This window comes from Cornus florida, unplaced genomic scaffold (genome assembly GCF_030987335.1).
Source record: "Cornus florida cultivar Cherokee Brave unplaced genomic scaffold, ASM3098733v1 CherokeeBrave_3.0.0_Hap2_Chr06, whole genome shotgun sequence".
In the NCBI taxonomy this organism is placed as follows: Eukaryota; Viridiplantae; Streptophyta; class Magnoliopsida; order Cornales; family Cornaceae; genus Cornus; species Cornus florida.
Window position 1 is genome coordinate 59,603,070 of NW_026775576.1, and position 20,583 is coordinate 59,623,652.

General features: G+C 34.3%; 2 protein-coding genes and 1 pseudogene across 2 annotated transcripts; all 3 read right to left on the minus strand.

Moving 5' to 3' along the window:
• Window positions 1-668: 668 nt before the first annotated feature.
• LOC132311627 (protein TIC 20-II, chloroplastic-like) lies at window positions 669-1,510 on the minus strand. The gene has a single exon (XM_059809629.1). The coding sequence runs from the start codon at window positions 1,469-1,471 to the stop codon at window positions 815-817; it is 657 nt and encodes a 218-aa protein (XP_059665612.1). The 5' UTR covers window positions 1,472-1,510; the 3' UTR covers window positions 669-814.
• A 1,594-nt stretch (window positions 1,511-3,104) lies between these two features.
• LOC132314880 (protein TIC 20-II, chloroplastic-like) lies at window positions 3,105-4,220 on the minus strand (annotated as a pseudogene).
• A 2,558-nt stretch (window positions 4,221-6,778) lies between these two features.
• Window positions 6,779-19,897, minus strand: LOC132311628 (probable membrane-associated 30 kDa protein, chloroplastic). Its single transcript, XM_059809630.1, has 11 exons — window positions 19,574-19,897; window positions 17,671-17,795; window positions 17,448-17,558; window positions 17,179-17,243; window positions 17,011-17,092; window positions 15,226-15,300; window positions 14,723-14,793; window positions 14,109-14,191; window positions 10,495-10,559; window positions 8,628-8,702; window positions 6,779-7,210 (listed from the first exon to the last, which is right to left on the minus strand). Exons 1-11 carry the CDS (start codon window positions 19,704-19,706, stop codon window positions 7,100-7,102), a joined length of 996 nt encoding a protein of 331 aa, XP_059665613.1. The 5' UTR covers window positions 19,707-19,897; the 3' UTR covers window positions 6,779-7,099.
• Window positions 19,898-20,583: the final 686 nt, after the last annotated feature.

The window sequence follows — 20,583 nt, forward strand, 5'->3', positions numbered from 1 at the left end:
GAATTTTTAAAATTTTAAATAATGAAGGTATATTGGTAAAAAGAATATAAAACCCATCTTTTTCTTCCTTCCAATCAAACAAAAATAATGTATCACCCCATCCATCTTTTCTACCATCCATTCTGACTAACCAAACAAAATTTGAGGGAGACATATATCATTCCCTAAGATGGCCCCATCCATCTTTTCTACTATCCATTATGACTAACCAAACAAAATTTGAGAGAGACATATATCATTCCCTAAGATGGCCCGCTTAAAAGGTTGAGTCACGTAGACAACATGCAAATGTTGAAAGGAACTTTTAAATTGTGACAGTATAAATTTATAATTGCGCTCTGGAATGTTAAAAGAATCTTATAATTGAGCTCTAGAATGTTTAAAGAATATGAAGACTTGTACATAGACTTGAAAGATTTTAGACTTTTTATATAAATATATTTGCCGGACTATATAAATAGGAAGGGTTTTTGGTAGTATATTAATATCCTAAAATGCATCTAATAGCAAAATGTCATTTTATTTATATATATAAGTTTTTATTTATTTATTCCATGAAAGTCAAGTCAAACAACATAAATGAAATATTGTTGCTGAATAATATTGAGATCCTAATAATACCGGTATAATTTTCTCAAAAACATAGTAAATATGTTTGCCTAAAAAATTAAAAAAATAAATAAATAAATCCTTCAACGTCTAAATATATATACACAAACCCTAACTTCATAAAGCTCAAACAAAGAAAAAGGAAAAGCCAATATTACAGTGCCAAACATAAAAACTCTTTCAATTAAAGGCAAAATTGATCGCATCACAATTGTCTACCAGCTGCATCAGCCACAAAGGGCAGGTGGGGGGTCCGACCCAGAACTGAACACACCAAACTATAAACAAAACAGAACACTATAAACACAAAAACCGCATTATGACCCATCACCATCAGCTTGAACCCGATTCCGGTCCGACCCGGGCTGAAGATCTTGAGAAGCAACATCGGCAGCACCAAGAGCACGTCGAGCACCACCGCCTGCATCGCATTGAACCTCACGTAGCGGCTGAGCGCGGCGTTCCTGACTACGCCGAGGTAGAGGCCAAAGAAGGCGACGAAGCTGGCGTAGGGCATGGAGCTGTAGAGGCGGAGGAGAGGGAGGATGGGCTCCAAGGCTAGGGCTAGGGTTGGGTACTGGGCGAAGAGGAAGCGGCCGTACTGGAGGCCGTTCAAGAAGGGGAGGAAGTAGGCGGCGGCGGAAATCAGGCGGTCGGTGACCGGAGTGGGGGTGTAGGAGGCGGATATGGTGAGGGAAGGTCGGGGACGGCAGTGGGGTGGAGGTGGTTGAGGGATCTTGACCGTTGATCTGAGAGGGTGACGTAACAGGGCGGTGATTTTAGATGAAGGGCGGTGGTAGGATTTTGTGGTTAGGATTTGTGGGCGGTGGAGAGAGAGGTGGAGCAGAGGAGTAGATGCCATTTGGGGAGGTGATGAATAATATTGAGATCTGGATAGTATCGGATTAAGTACTTGTTTATAAGGATGTAAATATTTATTTTATTTTTTATTTATAAATTTAATAATCTAACATAGTATTAATAATATATTATCGCCGTAAAAAATTGTGAGCTGAACTTGGACAATTAATATATGACAGAGGAGGTTTGTTAAATAAGTGCATACACATTGCATTTTCAATGTAAATGTCTCGTGCACTGAAGGGAATCTTGAAAATAGGCAATGAAGTATTTTTATTTTTATTTTTATTTTGATATTGAGCTAATGAAACACATCATGAATTGTTTTTTATTAAGTCATTTCTAAAATTTAACACAACAAAACCATTAATTCTAAAATAGTTCTAACAAAAAGTCTTTATCTGTATCAATCACTTTTTGAACATGTATTAGACACTTGATATACGTGCTTATAAATAAAAATAAATTTTTATTATTTTAAATACTTAGACTATTATGACAAAGTAATAAGATAAAATTTAAAAAGTTATTATAACTCTTAGTATAAAAATTAAAAATAAATTAAAATGATATAACCCTATTACTATAGTTTCTCCATTTTTGATACTCTGTATTCAATAACTCTACCAATAAAGGGTAGTCTACACTACATCATATCAATAATGGGTAGTTTACATTATATCATATATAATATATATTAAGGGGGTCAGGGGTTCAAATCTCAATAAAAACTGCAACGTATTATAGATTGATAGTAATTCATTTTTAATGGTTTCGTACTGTTATTAATGACGAATCTAAAAATTGTCAATGAAATGTGTTAATATTTTTTTTGGGTGGCTAATAATATATATATATATATATATATATATATATATATATATATATATATTTGGACGGGCTCAAACCCACCCCGGATTTGTCAATTACCGCCTCCATAAATCACCCAATTCACCTGATTTACACAAATATTCATGTATTTTTTAAAAAAATAGTAGTCAATAAATTAACCCACCCAATCACATTTATCAACAATTTTATAAATAGGTCAACTTTTTTTAAAAAAAAAAAATGCTAGTGAGATGTGTGTTTCTCGTAAACTTTCACTTTTTTAATTATAAAATTAGGATAATATTTAAGTCTTCACGAGTAAAGATTTACCATATATTTAAGATTGACGTGGACTAATAATAAATTGACACGTCTCATTTTAATTACCAAATCAGAGAAGTGAATATCTCCTCACCATATCACTATCTCTGATTGGATAAGTAAATATATTTGATTTGATAATTAAAAATCATGCCAATTTATTATCGTCAATATCTATTAACCATATTTGATTTGGTAATTAAAAATCACATGTCAATCTATTATTATTCACTGTTGACGTGGACCAATAATAAATTGACACGTCTTATTTTAATTACCAAATCAAATATGGTGATCTATTCACCATATTTGATTTAATAATTAAAGATCACATGTTAATTTATTATTGATCTATCAGCGATGTATATGTTTGTGAGGACTTAAAATATGATCCATAAAGTAATAATAATAATAATTAAACTGCCTCACAATAGCTCGATAAAATAAAATAAAAATTGAATGCGAAATGAAACCTTTCAATTTAACGGAAATCCAATTAACAAAGGTAAAGGTCTTCCCATTTTTAATACTCAACTGCTCCAAGCTCGTTTCACAATTCACACCCTTAGTTGATAAAACCTAACTCCATAAACCCCAAAATATATATAAACACAAACTTCATAAACCCGAAATATATATAAACCATAACTTCATAAACCCCATATATCTATCTATCTATATATATATATATATATATATATATATATATACCCTAGCTTCATATATCCGAATATATATTAACCCTTTCCATTTGAGGTAATTGATCAACCCTAACTTCATCAAGCTCAAAGGAAGGAAGCAAAATTACAGTCAGTCCCAAACACTTTCATGAGACTACAACTGTGCAGCAGCAGCATCGGCCACAAAGGGCAAGTGGGGGTCCGACCCAGAACCGAACACACCAAGCTGTAGACAAAACAGAAAATCATGAACACAAAGAGCGCATTGTAGCCCATCACCATGAGCTTGGACCCGATTCCAGCCGGAATCGGATCGAGGATCTGGAGGAGGAACGACAGCAGCGTCAAGAGCACCTCGAGAATCAGCGCCTGCATCGCATTGAACCTGACGTAGCGGCTGAGCGCGGCGTTCCTGACCACACCGAGGAAGAGGCCGAAGAAGGCGACGTACCTGGCGTGGGGCACGGAGCAGTAGAGGCCGAGGAGAGGGAAGAAGGGCTTCACGGCTAGGGCTAGGGTTGGGTACCGAGCGAAGAGGAAGCTGCCGTACTGGAGGCCTTCGAAGAATGGGAGGAGGTAGGCGGCGGCGGAGATCAGGCGGTCGGTGACCGGAGTGGAGGTGTAGGAGGCGGAAATGGTGAGGGAAGGTAGGGGAAGGCAGCGGCGGGGTGGAGGTGGTTGAGGGATCTTGACCGTTGATGTGAGTGGGTGAGCTAACAGGGCGGTGATTTTAGATGAATGCTGGTGGTGGTGGTAGGGTTTTGGGGGTAGGGTTTGAGGGTGGTGGAGAGAGAGGCGGAGCAAAGGAGTGGAAGCCATTTGGGAGAGGAGTGACGGTTCTCACTTCACTGTCAATGAGGGCCCACTCAATAGTATATATATGCGCGTGAGAGAATGAAAATTACGAAAATAAATATAAAAAGAGCACTACTACATGTGTCCAAAAAATTTAGGAGAATATGTCTTGAATCTATGAGGCGCGCTGACATGGTGCTTAATTAATAAAAAATACACATTAACGTTTGAAACTCAAAAACTCTAATTATTTCACGTTATTGATCCTTTTTTGATCGTCTTTGTTTACTAAATCAATTTCTTAATTGCGGCCACAGCTTCCACGATTACAGTTGTTTTTCACAATCTCATATGACTCGGATTATATATGGTTATACAAGTTTTTATGATGTAATTGAATACGTAAATATAATCCTAGATTTATACACATACGAAATATATAAATACTATAAATTCAAAGATCACAATGATTTACCTGAGATGCCATTGTTAAGGCTTTTTTTCGACCGGTTTAGGTGTTTTCCTATTGCGGGGCTGCTTTTTCGATCCATTTTCGAGTTCCTTAGACTCATTCTTTACCAAAAAATAAAAAATTAAAATTAAAATTAAATTAAATTATATATTGAAAAAGAAAAAAAATATATTGACAAAAATACTTTTAACTTTAATTTTAATTAAGTTGGCAGCCAGGTCATTAGCCACCTCATTCAACTTAATTTCATGATATATTGTTTGTGATGTTTAGCATTTATCTTTTTTAAATGAATAAATTTTGAGTATGAAATTATTTATGGACAATTGTCTTCGTAATGTGGGTGTCTGTGTTTCTTAATAATACAAAAAAAAAAAAAAAAAATTAAGCAGTTCTCTCGTATGAAGTCCCCAAGATTCGACTTCCCCTAGTTTATGTTAAAATAAAATTACATGTATTACTTAAAGTTGACAGTTGAATTTGATAAAAATGACTTTTCAAAGAATCTTTTTTTTGATAAAAAAAAAATGGTTAAAAGAAATAACATTAAGGTTCCGTTTGTTTGTGTGTAAAATATTTTTTTTTAAATGTTATTATATTTTCTGGTGTTTGGTTGTCGTAAAATATTTAAGAAAAAAAAAATATTAAAATCTAACAAATATAATTTACCAATCAATCTTCAGCAAGTTATTTTACATATCCAGTCCGATGGACTCGACCAAGATCTCTGCCAAGTAACAAATAAATAAAAATAAAAGAATATTTTACTTGAAAAAGAAAATCTTTTCTAAAAAAAATATTTTACGCTTAAACAAACGCAGCCTAAAGTTTGATTGAAACTTATGATTTTATAATTCTCATGTTGTTTTTGTTCAAACATTTCGATCCTTTTATCAAAATTTGTATTTAATTAAAGTTTAAAAATGAAGAGTTCATAAGTGTTATAATGAGGTGCACCTTATTATGGCTTTTCTCTTAAAAAAAATAATGAAATGTCAAATGGATTCAATAATCTATTAATAAGGTAGGGAAAAAATGACCAACCAATACTAACAAGATATACTAAAGTACTAATTTAAGAATAAACTTCTCCACTAGTTTTAAAATAAATTTTATACATTTTAAATGTTAGTTAGACTAGTTGTAATAGTCTAAGTTTTTGGATCAAATCGTGAAACACTCGACTCGTTATAGTTGGTATCAACTAAACTTAATTCTTAATCCAATGTCACACAAAGAACTCAGTCCGGAGGCATCCTAGTCTGCCCACTCCGAGTATAAGTAAGGTGGCCCGATTGCAAAGAGGGCGTTGTAACCGCGAAGCACCCAACCTTACGTGAAACTATACATATATGGACTCTTAGAATATATGCATATAAGCTAAATGGATATATTCCTCTTGTTAAATGGATACATTCTGGCCATACAATGAATTAGGAAAGGGAGTAAGACTTTCATTTGGTTTGGAAACTGGCTTCAAACACAACATTAACATATTTTAGACAAGATCACCTGGTACTCCCTCTGGGACTTTGTGTGTGTGTGTGTGCGCGCGCGCGCGCGCGCAGAGAGGTCAAATACCTACTGTGAACTGGTGCAGAATTTTCTGGTTTTCATCTTCCATCCTAGATATAATTCCATTTTGTGCATTGCCACAAGGGGTTGACTGATTGATTCTAGACCAATTGAATCATATGGAGACCTGCGCAGACCAAAAACACCATGAGCGTCCGGTTTCTGGCAATACCACCACAAGTGTCCGGTTTCTGGCAATACCAAACTAATTTGCAGAAAGCGGGTGCTCTATAGACTTTAACTTGTGACCTCACGCTTGTCAGTTTGAACTTCTACCATTGTACCAAGCAATGATCCCTAAAGCAAAGATCCCTCCGGTATCCTGCAAATGTCCTTCATTTCCCTTTTTATTTTTGTACTTTTTGGTATTTAAAATAACATTAACATTAACAAAAAGTAGAGAAAAACAGTTCTTCAAGAATGCTCTCATCGTGAATGGTTCCATATCTCCAATGTCTACGAGAAAAGATCAAAAGTGCCAGGAAAAACCATGAAAAGATCAAGAACAGTATGGGACTTGCTGTAAGCATGCATGATCAGGAATTTAACAAAGTTATGCATGTCCTGTTATAAATAATATATAGCTTGACCGAACGTAAATGAAGCTCCCAGACAAAAAGAGAGACATTAAAGAGAATGTCAACAAAATATATGATCATAAGCTGTTATAGAACATGGTTAAACTTGTATCAACATGAAATCTCATCTAGTGGCGGAGAATATATCTATAATGTACAATAATCAAATAACGAGATTACTCGTATCATTCATAATCAATCAACACATACACATAATTAACAGCTGGTTTCTGGACTTAAACGACGTCTATTTCATCTTTGGATTCCATTTTCAATGCCTCTTTATGCATGGACTTCTCTGGCACAAGAAAATCAATTTCTTGGAGTCAAAATGGTCAAAATAAGGATTCAAGAACACAATTGGAAGAACATGAACTCTAGAATTCTTTTGCTTTTCTCCTTAATTCATTCAGCTCTTTCTCAATCTCGGTGTCTTGAAATGGAAATGACGACGCAACAGCAGTCCTCCCAGGAGGAAGATCTCCTTTCTGTTTAGCCCAAAAATTAAAAAATAAAATAGAAGGAAGTACATCATACATATTCATTGCCACAGACATCATAACCATAAACTAACAAAATTGGAGGTTCTAGTAAAAACAAAAATGATTGTAATCATAGAATTTATAAGTAGTTAAATATGCTTGAATTTTCAATATATATATATATACACACACACACACATATATAATTTGTTAAGAGTTATGATGCTGCTTTTCTTTCTTTATTAATACTTCTATAACTTCATTATTTGTTTTTGTCCTCATTTTTTTCCCTGTTAGGCAATATCTGCACACCCATATTCCAACTACACTTGAACCTTGCACCTGTTGAGCAACAGGAAATACCATTCAAGCTAGTGATTCCCCTCCCCTTTCTTCTTAAGTTCAGTTGTGAGAGATCATCATCATGCAGTTCGCCAACATATGATATTACACCATTGCTCAGTATTTGTCCCATTGGATTTCTCGTGTTAGTAGGGTAATCTAAGTACAAACTAAACTTCCACATTCTATTTACAAAAAGTGTCTGCTCGAATCCATGTCTGTTCTCGAATTTAACATTGCACAAAACCCCAGCTTATGTCGCGCCACTGTAAAAACAGGTATATTTCTCTGTTCTCTTCTTTAGCTACTGCTCATAATGAAACCTAAACGATACCTTTCCACTTTGTTAAAAAGATATAAAAAGTGCAGAAGTTGTAAGATCCCAGCATAGTTGCTTATATAGTTAGAAGTTAGAACACTACCAAATTTACACTAAAAAAGGAAAAGAACAATTTTATAAACCCCCTAAAATATGTTCACCATAGCTCGAAGAAAACACGTCACAAAGCCTGTCGATAGAAGCTTTATGAAGTTTAAAGGTTTTTGGTTAGGAAGCTATTGGTATAAGCTAATAGCATATGGAATTCTGAATATATTCCTTCTAAATACATAAATAAGAAAACAAGTAACACTATAATGTGTTCCCAGGGAAAATAAATAAATAAAAAATAAGAGACAAGGATAAATGTTCTACTGCTCACCAAAAGGTAATGGCGTTCAAAAGGACCCTTTCACTCCGAAGAAGTGGCATAAACGTTCAACAGGATAATATAAATATAACAGAACACAGAGACTAGTGAAGCTAAAATTCATACTATTTACTCTATACTAGTGTTCTTGATCATAGAATCATGATCCTCTCCTGTGTTCTTTGATACTCGATCAGATGTTTCAGAACACTCTACATGTGATAAATGTTTACCTAAATTTCCTCGAAGCAAGATACCATTGTTTAACAAAAGGATCAGCTGATGTGTTATCTTCTGAAAAATAGTGTCATAGGAGAGAAAAAAGTACATTGAGAGGATCCTGATTCCTAGACCATATCATTCATAAACAATGAAAGACGAGTAAGAAGTACCTTTGTGCTGCCAGATAGTTCTTTCTTTAAGTTGGCAAGATCATCATCAACTGAAGAGCTCTCTAGCAATGCAAACTGTAAAAGGTATAAAGCAGTTGGAATTGTAAAAATTGTAGAGATGAAGTAAAACTTTAGGGCCCGTTTAGTATGCGTTTTGTTTTTGGTGTTTTGTTTTTGGCTAAAACAGAAACAATGTTTTTGTTGTAGGGTGTTTTGGAACAAATTCGAAAATACGTTTGGGAACTATACTTTGCTGTAGATATGTCAAAAACAAAAACATGTAAAACATGTTTGGACACACAAATATATATATTTATATATATATATATAAATTAATTTTTGCAAGGGTAGCAGACCCCTCCCTCTCTCAAAAATCACTCTGCAACTCTCTCTTTTCTCTCTATTAGTTGGAATTCATTGACTGGTAGTCTTCCATCTTGGGTGTTTAAAATGGGTTTACAGAGTGTGTTGCTTTCGGGGAACAGATTGAGTGGAGATATGGACAGTTTATTTTCTTCCTCGAAGAACAGCTTGAATGGAGGGCTTCAGGTCTTGGACTTATCCCACAATGGTTTAACTGGTGAAATTTCCTCTGCTATTGGGGATTTTGGTGGCTTGAAGTTCTTAAATTTGTCTAGAAACTCGCTTGTAGGTGGTATTCCAGCAAATATTAGAGAATTAAAGGCCTTGGATGTTCTTGATTTGAGCGAAAATCAGCTGACTGGAAGCATTCCATTGGAAATTGCTTTTGAGGTCGATTGATTTCAGTGAGAATTCCTTTTCTGGGAGTCTTCCAAACATGTATGAAGCAAGAAGACGACCGGCGATGAAGCTAGGGACACAACACAGGGCGACGACAGCAAGGAAACTCCGGTGATAGCAAAGAATGAGGTCGCGGCACGAAGATACAGATAAACTCTGGTGATAATAGGTTTTGATTCTTGCAGACAGATGGATAAACTGAAATAAATGGGTTTTGAACTTCTGATTCTTGTAGATTTGGGCAAGTTCAGAGTAGAGAACGAGAATAGAGATGGAGGCGATTGGAAATCGCCCTTGAATCGTAGAGAGAGTATCGGGAGAGGAGAGAGAAAATTTGTGCAAAAATGACCTAAAATGTTTATATAGCTGAAACAAATTGGGCTGACTGTTTCATCTGCTACAGTGCTTTTTATTGGGCTACAGTGTTGAAACAACAAAAAACACCAATTTGGTGTTTCACTTTTGGGCCAAAATTTGGTACTGTTTAAAACATTGTTTTTTACTGTTTAAAACAAAACAAGTGCTACCAAACATGTTTTTGGGCCTGAAATGAAGCCCTGCAACAAAAATACCAAAGTAAAACACCAACCAAATAGGCCCTTAGAAATTTTTCTTAACAAAGCCCATCAAATTCTGACACTAATACCCAAAGTTCTGGGCAGGAATATTTTGATTATGACAGTACTGAGAGCAACAGAGAAAAAGAAATAGAAACAAATATGGTCTTTGATGAGCTTCTTCTCTTCATGTTGAACTGGTGTCTAGAACAACCCTATCAAAAATCAATAAATAAAAGGACCAGAAAATATTTTTCTAACCTTTCTTTATATTCTTTGATAATAAAAAATTCTACGATTGGACATACAATGAGATAGTGAACCAATAAAAAGCAGTCATTCTATTGCAAGCTAGATACTGACACCAAATGAAGATAGTGCACACAACAACAAAAAAGCCCTTTAGAAACTTAGTTCCACTTGTTCTATTTGCAAAAGAAACCTCGGCCCTTTGTGCTGATTCTAAAATATTAACCAAAAGGAAATTTGGAAATAAAAGTGAGGAAACTCCATATCAGCAATACACTGAAGTAAAATATAAATGCTACCTTTCCTTCGAGATCGTCAGTACTTAGCTGATTAAGCGCCTCTGCTTGAGATTCCATGGCCATAACTATAAGGGAAAGGAACAAAAATTATTGTCATCCATTACTACAGTAGTTGCAGATATTTTCTGAGACAACTTGAATGTAATTTCACTTGGTTTCGTTCAATGCCAAAACTTCAATAGGTGGACCTAAATTATTTTTACATAATTAAACATAAACTCCTTCTAGACTACCAAAAAACCATACAGGAGAATTCACAAAGAAGCTTATCCATTGTAATTACAAAACTTCCGCACACAAAGCTAGTCAATGACCACAACATGGACATGTGATCCAAAGGTTGATAATTAGACAAAATGAGATATTTTTTAATATCTTAAATTTGACACTCATTACTACAAAGAGTTCAGAGGACTCAATGAAATACTATACTTAAATCAACGAGGCAACTCAAATATGTTTGGCCCAAAGATCTCAACCATCCACAGCGAACAATTCTCACCTATAACAAGAAGGTAAATTAGTCCCCAAAAATTCCTTAAATTTATCTGCATAAATTCAACTCTAAATTATGCAGGATAACACTAGAGAACTCAAATTAATGCTGCTATGATTAGGTTTATGGTGCACAGAAGTTATGGAGATTGTACATTTAAAGTTCTTAGAGTAAGACTAAATGTGTAGGATTTCAAGACGAAATGGGGTTGAAATTGGCTTCGTTCTCAAAGTGAGTAGTTTCTACAGTTACCGAGAATCAGTTGCTAAGAATTCTGGATGGCAGCTACATATAGAGTTTAGAGTGTTAAACTGAAGGCTAATGGGTAGAGAAAAATGTTAGGGTTATGGAATTTTAAGGTTTTGATATAAGAAGGCTTAGAGAAATTAAGGATGGAGCGTGATTTCATAAACAAAATATGATTGGAGGGTATAAGAGGAGGATGGGGAGGAAGAAGAAGAGAGGAGAATTTTAGGAATCTCACCTATTTTTCCTTATGTTTTACTAATTATGTTTCATCACACATATGACATCACATGACAATTCAAAGCTTCTCTTTTGTACTAAAAATCAACTCTATTGAATTTAAAGAATACAAAGATATATAAAGAACACTGAACTTTCCTTGCTTGTTCTAGGATTAGGACTCTAAAATATTAAAGAAATTTTTTTTGATGACTGAGATATAACTTTAACCTACTAAAACAACATACAAAGACCCAATAACATTATTTTTGACTCAAAGGAAGATTAATAAACCGCTCCTACTGCCAATGTCCAGCATATCAAAATACCAAAACACCCTTGAATATTAAAATATAAACCAACAGCAGACTAATTGAAGCTTAACATGAGATTTGACTCAACTCAAAATTTTATCACGTAAGGCCCAACATGCATTCCATGTAAAACTCTTTATTTTGAATCCTTTTCTAACTATCATGCTCTGCATCACAATCCTTCTTTTCTAATTATCTCTCCAGACTTCTCATTTTTGTGCATAGAGCATTGCTTAAACCCCAGAGGAGAAAGGGCAATTGTGCTTGAAAGCAGAGCATCTCTAAGGCTAGCTTTACTATGAAACAATTGCAAATCGAAAGTTATTTTATGTGAGTTCCCTGTACATCTGTCTTTTTTAGTCTCTCTCCCAAATGAGATTTAATCTACTTGCGTATCTTAGTTAAGTTTGAAGGAATTCCATTGTCAAAATTCTTAAATTTTTTACATTCTAATTCATATTTTGTTATAAAATTTCAAATTAGGATTCTCAAATCTTAAGGAACATTCTAATCCATACTTTTCTACCACTTCAATGATTGGAATTCGGAACGCAATTCTTGGGTTGGAGTTTTGATTCCTTACTTCTCTTACTCTAGTTTGGAGAGCTTTTATGAGTATTACAATTCTTTGGTTCTTACTTTCGGCAATCAAAAAGTAAGTTGCACCTAACTAAACTATAACCAACACCCCCCTTTCCCCCTCCCCCCCCCCCCCCGCCCCCCCAAAAAAAAAAAAAAACCCACACACACACCAACAATCTCTTCTCTTACTGCTACAAATAAATTAACTCCATGCATTGCAAGAAACTTTAAGTGATGGAGACATTTCATCATAAGTAGTTAGCATAACTTGTGCTAGACCTAGATGCTCTCTCCAACCTTCATTACAAAAGAATAGTAGTAGTAATTAAGTATTCTCCTCTATAGCATTAATGACATGCTAAACCTCAAACCAAAAGGGACCTGTATTACTTGGTACACATAATGTAATTTTATTGGTTCATTCAGCATAGTGTTCACAGGAAATTGTAGCATAGGTGAGCCTAAGTTGCCTGTACAATAAGTTTGCCATTGAAATCTCAGCATACAGTAGAAACTACATCTTTCAGGCTACCCCGGTCATGCTATGTTTTTGTGAATTCAGGATTGAAGGTATGGGGGAACATGTGCTTGGAACCTGATTTTTTACCAAAAATAAATCTGCCATTATATTCTCCCTCTTTCCCATGGGTTTATTACCGAGGCAGAGAAACAACATATTGAATATATGAGCTGTTCTAATTTGTGTATACAGGAAACTCTCAAAATCTGTATGATGAAACATACAGTCAACTTCACTACCTCAAATATTCCAAGTGTGGTCCCCTTCAAATTCTCTCCTGAGTTTATTTGATTATGTTGTAGCTATATTCCTATTGAGAAGATGAGTGCACTAGACCATGATATTGAAGAAAATACTTCTACTGAAGTTTATGATTTTCAATACTAATTTATTTAAATGTTTTTGGCTTCAACACTATACAGGTGATTTTGATTATCTATAGAAGTGGTAAACGTATAGATCATAGTCCTAATAGCACATTGATAAGCTATATAACATCAGTAAATACATAGCGTTGACAATCACCAATAAATCCATCGACGTTTAGGATTTCAATGGTTGGAGCCTTGGAGCATGGTGTGCCGGGCAGACTTAATCTTTTCTGAAAATAAACTCTCTATAGATATTCTCCTGCTGTCCTGTGGTTACTCAGGGAGGGAAATCACATTTTGAATGTATGAGCAGTTAAGACTCTGGTTTTTATAGGACTAGCAAAAGAGCTATATGAAGTAAAAATAGTGCAATACACTACATATAATATTCAGAAAATTTCTAGATTTATGTGATTATGTTGTCAGCATACATTCTACTGAGCAATTGAGCACATACTGCCCTTGAGCCCTTCCAGTGAAGTTTATGACTCCCACTATTAATTTATTAAAAAAACTTAGAGTTTAATAATATATAAGTGATTTTCATTACCTATAACAGTGGTAAAGGTAAATGTATTGATTAACCATAGCTGTAAAAGTACATATGTGATTCAGATAAGCTATAACATTAGTATATAAATAGCACCGACAATCATTGTTAGATTCTTTATTTTTTTTTGCAAGTCATTATTAAATCTATTACCCCAACAGTTGGGAGTTTTGATTTCATATGCAGAAACCTTTAACTTTTCAACGTTCTCTTAAATATACTTCCAACATGTGCAACTCAAGTGCGCTCAGCTAATTTGATAAAAAGCAAGCATGTATCCGAACAGAATGCTTAGGAAAAGAAGAAAAAACCTAACCTTTTTCCTCCATCTTTTCAAAAGCAGAAAGAGCACTGCTTGTATTTACATTTCCCAACATCTCATTCACTTTGGTTGCAGTCCTACAGAAAAAATAAGCATTAATCAACTACTATTATGGAATAAACTATTATGCAAGCAGGAAAACTAAGGGCCCGTTTGGCATGCGCTTTTTTTTTTTTTTTCCTCGTTGGGACTCACACACACTGCCTCCATTGAGGTTTGAACCCCTGACCTCCCTTTGGGAAGTAGGAGTCTTGTACCGTTTGGCTAAAACAAAAACAGCATTTTTGTTTTAGGAGTGTTTTGGAAAAAAATTGGAAGCAAGTTTGGGAACGATGTTTTGTTGTGGAAATGTCGGAAACAGAAACATGCAAAATATGGTTTTGGGCCATGAACAGTTGTCAAAACAAGAAAAAACAACTTTTTGGTGTTTTGGTTTTGGGCCACTATTCATGAAGTGTTTTAGCATTGTGTAAAATAAAACAAGGCCACACCAAACATACTTTTGTTGCCAAAATCGACACTGTAGCAGCCCAAAAACAAAAATAGCAGAAACAAAACGCATGCCAAACTGGCCTAAGAGGATATAATTGATGGAAGTGGTCACAAACTTTGCAGACTGAGCACGTGCTCTTAGAGTATCTTTCTTTGACTTTGCCTCTTGTATCTTGCTTTCCAAAAGCTGTCAAAAGAGAAATCAAATACAGTCAAACACCAACTGTACTAGTCTGTCACTCGTATATCAACACTCCTGTCATAATTCATAAATGTAAATGAGTCATCAAATGATAAAAGGATGCTTGGAGCAATTTAAAATTTTATTGAAAAAGAGCATACAAATTCCTCACAGTTACATGGTTTCGTGCAATTTAAACTTCTAGTGAATAAGGGCATCTACGTTCCTCACAACTACAAGAAGAAATTTGATTAACCAAAGAAATACATACAATTTCATCCAATACTTCTACTAATGGAGACTCCAGTTGACCAAAATCAACACTATGAATTCATAAAAATCTTAAATAACAATGGGCGAGAAAGAAACATCATGATAGGTGTGCCATGTGTTAACAAATCATGGTGCGCCATATGTTAACAGAAAATTGCAACCAACCCGAGTATTAGAGACTAGGTTATCAACAACACTCTTTTGCTGATCAAGTTGAGTCTTCAAAGCATTTGCATTATCCTGTAAAATAGCATCAATGAAGTATAATTGGTTAGAGAAAGAGACTGACGCCAAAATCTCTGCAATCTTTCATTTCATTTCGTTCCCATCAAAGAACAATTTAGTATGATATCAATCAAGATACAGCAATTTGAAAGTTTAACCAGGTACAACTGATCAAACAGAAACACAACGGAGATTCCCTTTGTCTCCCATAACAGAGAGGGAAGTCCTGCCTATTTTTCAAATTTGTGCTGGCCACGTGGAACATGGCAAACCTTAAAAGAGGTAAGTGGAATTTTCATACAATCAATAGTACATATAAATAGTTAACATATCTACACACTTAACCAATACATATATTATTAGTGTACGTAGTTTATGTATAATAGTACAATATGTGAATAAACGTTAAATTAATAATTACAAATGCATATATACAAGATACTGGAAGGGGTTATTTCTTGGTGCAATTGTAAGAACTTCAAGTGACAGGCATGAGGATGCGAGTTCGAGTTTGAGAGCAGTCAAATAATACCAAAGGTTACATAACTCCCTAGTCTCTCTCCAGCACGCTGCGTAGGCGCGACTTACACTGGGTAATATCCGTTTCTTATATATATGTTTTTGAAAATTTTTACACCTTTATTTCACAGACGCTCTCACGATACTCAGGTGAAGGGTAATTTATAATTTAGGATTCTCATGCAGTAGCTCCCTTTGCAACTCTCACCCCCGCTCTGTGTTTTGGTTAACGTACTTATATAAATATATGTATATCCCTGATTCATAAATTTCAAGTAGTCAAACTATACATACACACACACATATCAATTTTTCTTAATACATCTTGTGCTGAACAAGATTGAAATTGTAAATGACTCCTTGTGCAAATTTAATGCTATGTTTGGTCAGAGGGAGGGATTGAGGAGGGATGGATGAGAGAGTGGATAAAACAACTTTTTTGTGTTTGGTTGGAGGGAAGGGAAAAGAGGGAGGAAGTAAGGAGGGATGAAGCATCCCTCCTTTCTTTGTATTTTTCTATCTGCCCAAAATTGGGGGGAGGAGGAGGAGAGAGAAAGAAATAAAATTAACAAAAACATGTATTTTTCATTTCTAACCTTCCTATAAACTTGGAATGGATATATAATTTTTATAATTTTAAATAATGAGGGTATATTGGTAAAAAGAATATAAAAACCCTCTTTTCCTTCCTTCCAACCAAACAAAAATAATGCACCACCCCATCCATCCTTTCTACAATCCATTCCATCCAACCAACCAAAATTTGAGGAAGACATGTTCCCTTCCTTAGAGATGCCTCATCCATCCATTCTCCTCTCCCTTCCATCTATTTTTCCATCCCTCCAACCAAATGGAGCATAAGGTTCTGTAATTTCGTTCGTTCTCTAAAAGAGATGTTATATTTCGACTTGGAAGACTTGTTCACGAGGGGGAAAATTTCCAAATTATAAATATAATTCAACAACAACTAAATGATGATGGTGTTCATATGGGCTACAAACAAATTTAAAGACATGCTGTTTTAGCTATTTATCAGTTTCATAGACTTAAAAGTCATCTGAAGAAGAATTAGGAAAGTAGGAAATAAGTAAGCAAAATAATTATCACGAGAATTTGTCAAACATTTTATCAGATATTATATTTGCAAGCTTGAGAAAATTTAGTAACAGCTACTCGAGCAATTTCCTGAAGAAAAAGAGTACTTACTGCATAAGATTTACGGCGTTTAAGTGCTTCACGAGCAAGATCCTCGTCTCCTTTCCCAAGAGCAAGTTGTGCTCTTCGATACCTATCATCAAATTAAATGATGAGCCAAATAGTTCCCAAGAGCAATAACTCTAAAGCAATTAATGTAAGGGTACCTTAGAATATTACCAATCTTCAGAAGCTTGTTGTGCGGCTTTACATTTGTTTTCCAATTGTTTCTGTGATGCCAGAACCTTCAGAAAAGAGGAAATGTGTAAATAGTAATAATTCACTTCCCTCTCCTCCATCTCTTTATGCCGTAAAGTTCCAACATTTTAGTTTTCTAATTTACCATGGACAGAAGTAATATATTAAAAAATGGAAGCACAAACAAAGAGAGACTTAGTTGTATCTGAAAAGGATGAATAAGAAAGAAAGCAAATGGAAAAGACACATACTTGTGCAGTAGCCTGACGCATCTTTATTAAATCATCATTCATTTCGAGCACAGTTTGTTCTAAGATCTTCTCTGGGTCTTCAAATGTACTTATAAGTGCATTTGCATATGACTACACTTATTAGAGATGGAACCAAAAAAACATATTTTAGTTGTGTGTAACTCAAGAAGATTGAAGCCAAAAGTGCCACACTTAAACTAAAGCATGAAAATTTCTAAGTAACCTTGACAACTCTAGCAAAACGATCAAAAAGGTTCATCCGAACACCAAGAGCACCCCCACCATGACTATTACATCTGGATCTATTGGAATGAGCTAATCGTTGTCGTGCAACTTTAAGACCAGCCACTGCAAGAAAAGATGTATGGATTCTAAGAGAAGGCATTAAACAGTAAGTTAAGAAAAGAAAATTTTTGAGTGTGGAATAAGATGTCAATCAAACAAAAATGTGAACAGGAATTGCAAAAAAGAGGAATGACAGGATTTCAGGTTGTTCCAATTATACAAGATTATGCTTCTATCAACTGAATAACTAATATGCACGTTAAGGGTAAACCACCAGTTTTGCAACAAAGGTTTACTGTCTTAAAAAGAAAATATCATCTTCAGATGGCATTACAGATCAATCAAAGCATGATCAACTTTATTTATTTACTTATAAGACCACTTCATCCAATAGTTTAGCAGGTTCAAGTAGGTTTTGACTAAGTAAATGCTTACAGCAAACCCCATCCACTCATGAACTAGAAGTGAATTAGCCAAAGGACCAAAATAAACTATAAGTAATTGATAATTATGAACTTGTCATTCGTCAAATCAATAATTTTTGATACACTCATTTGATTACAAATTTATTATGAACTTGTCATTAAATCAATAATTTTTTAATACACTCATTTAACAATTAATTTCTTTAGTTTTTTTTTCAAACTTTATTGTGTTGTTCAACTCTTCACTAGAATATTTCCAAATATCATCTCCCTAAGACTCCTGTGGACAAGGCTTTGCAAAGTAATTTGGCTTATTAAGTGTTGTCAAATACTATATAGCTAAATCAACGATTAAATAAGATGATTTATCTAAGCATGTAGTAATAGAAGAGGTAATTTTTACAAGGACCTAACTTTTAACTGTATTATCCACAAAGTTAGTGCTCTAAAACTTTAAACAATGCAAAACCGCTTGGCAACTCGAGTTATTATTATACTAAAAAAAATTCATCTTGCATTTAAAATGATTTGATTAATGTAATTTTTCATTTTGCATATGCAATTCTACAAATGCAAAATAAAACTTACATTCCACAAATGAGCTTAATAACCTCAAAACAGTTCTTATAAGTCAAGACAATAATTAACCATTCTCTATATGATGGAGGCTAGTGCATGATCCACTTTTTTGGCTGAGTGACAGAAAGTAGGTTCTACATCAGCTCAACTGTGCCAGAGTCTAAAGGGATTTACTGAAACCTACATGTCCCTGAAATTCAGTCTTTGCCAAAAGCACACATCAAATGACCAATCATATACTTTTAAACTCGATCGAGAATTAATACACCTAATTTTTTCTGATCAGTGTCAGCATACTTGTATTAACCGATAAAATCCCCCAAGGCTGAATTGGCCGCACAGAATTGGGTTTGATTTATATTTTCGTTCTATAGAATTTAAAACTTTGTTTTAATGTAAATGTGTGTTTGTGGTATAGAAATTAAGTTTCGTGCACCAAAAGACAATATAAATTCACACTTGCTACACTAATATTCTAACCAGCAGCCCATAAACACAATATCAACTATGAACAATATATAACAAATCGTATACATTATAAAAAGTTCATCAATTCAGAATTTCGAACAACATATTACAAAAACCCATATTCTTAATTCATAATAGCTACTTAAATTATTGTTCACATTCAACATAAATTAAAGAGAAAATTGTCCTCTATAATTAACCGAATTTACAGCTGATTGAAGAATTAAAAATTCAACTAATTGTATCAGAAACACATTGTCATTGATTAAATATCAACATAAGGTGATCACAAAAGACCCATAAAGAAATATTGTAAGAATTAAAAGGGTATGTATGTGTGTGTGTGTATATAAACCCACAAATTACTACCTCCATCACCAAAGAAAGAGGCTTTGAGAGGTGGTGTCCTGACGATAACGAGCCTGTTAGAAGATGGGACCTGTAATGAAGCAGATGGTGTTGAAGCCATGCCTAATCCAGTAATGGGTGCTCTCAGTGTCATCTTCTTCTTAGTCTGAACCAACCCAAGCCTGTACAAGGATTCGAGAAACAGCAACTGCAGAAGGGTGCCAATCCTAGAGATAGAGCATTTTAGAGAGAGAGAGAGAGTAGGTACGAGTCTTTTGTGCAAAGGTCCGTGGTGTTTGTTGTCACTCTTTTTTGCTTCCCGTTTGTGGTGACCGGTGAAAGACGATTATAAGAGATTTTCTTATTTATTTATTTACTATTATTTTGTATTTTGGTTTTATTCATTTTTATTAAAAAAAAAAAAAAAAAAAAAAAAACAACTAATATTAAAACAAATTTCATGCCAAATACTCTCAATAGCTTTACAAAATCTAATGGAAACAGTCTTTTGTTTTGTTCAAAGTTACCATTATACCCTTTGTTATTTTAGTAAATAATCATTTTCTATCTTTTCATTTTGAAAGACAATTTTAAAAATTTTTGCATCATCATGCAAAAGGGGTGGTATGGATTAGGAATTAGAATTGTTATCTATATGAAATTTAGTTGAAAAGGTTTGTAGCAAAAGTTGTATATTATGAATTTACTATAATAATTACATCTCGATTAAAGGGTTGTTCAAGTTTGCCTATTTAGGAATTTAAAGCAATTACACCGCAATTATACTAATGATAAGAAAATTAAACTAAGGAGATAGCACAATCCATAAAGAAATAAGCATAATCCATCAAATAAACCACAAGAGTAATCAATTAAAACTAAGGAGATAGCACAATTCATAAAGAAATAAGCATAATACATCAAATAAACCACAAGAGTACCCAATTAAGCACTATCCATGCTTTGACCATCACTAAATTTACAATTCCAACTCACATAGACATGCATTAAACTCATAAAATCCAGTGATA

What these genes read in the sequence shown, in the direction of transcription:
- LOC132311627 (XM_059809629.1), bottom strand. Translation starts at nt 1,471, where the DNA reads ATGGCATCTACTCCTCTGCTCCACCTCTCTCTCCACCGCCCACAAATC.
- LOC132311628 (XM_059809630.1), bottom strand. Translation starts at nt 19,706, where the DNA reads ATGACACTGAGAGCACCCATTACTGGATTAGGCATGGCTTCAACACCA. An exon ending in TGCGTCAGGCTACTGCACAA is followed by an intron (nt 17,244 to 17,447) that starts GTATGTGTCTTT and finishes TCTTTTCTGAAG; the next exon opens with GTTCTGGCATCACAGAAACA. An exon ending in AACTATCTGGCAGCACAAAG is followed by an intron (nt 7,211 to 8,627) that starts GTACTTCTTACT and finishes TGGGCTAAACAG; the next exon opens with AAAGGAGATCTTCCTCCTGG.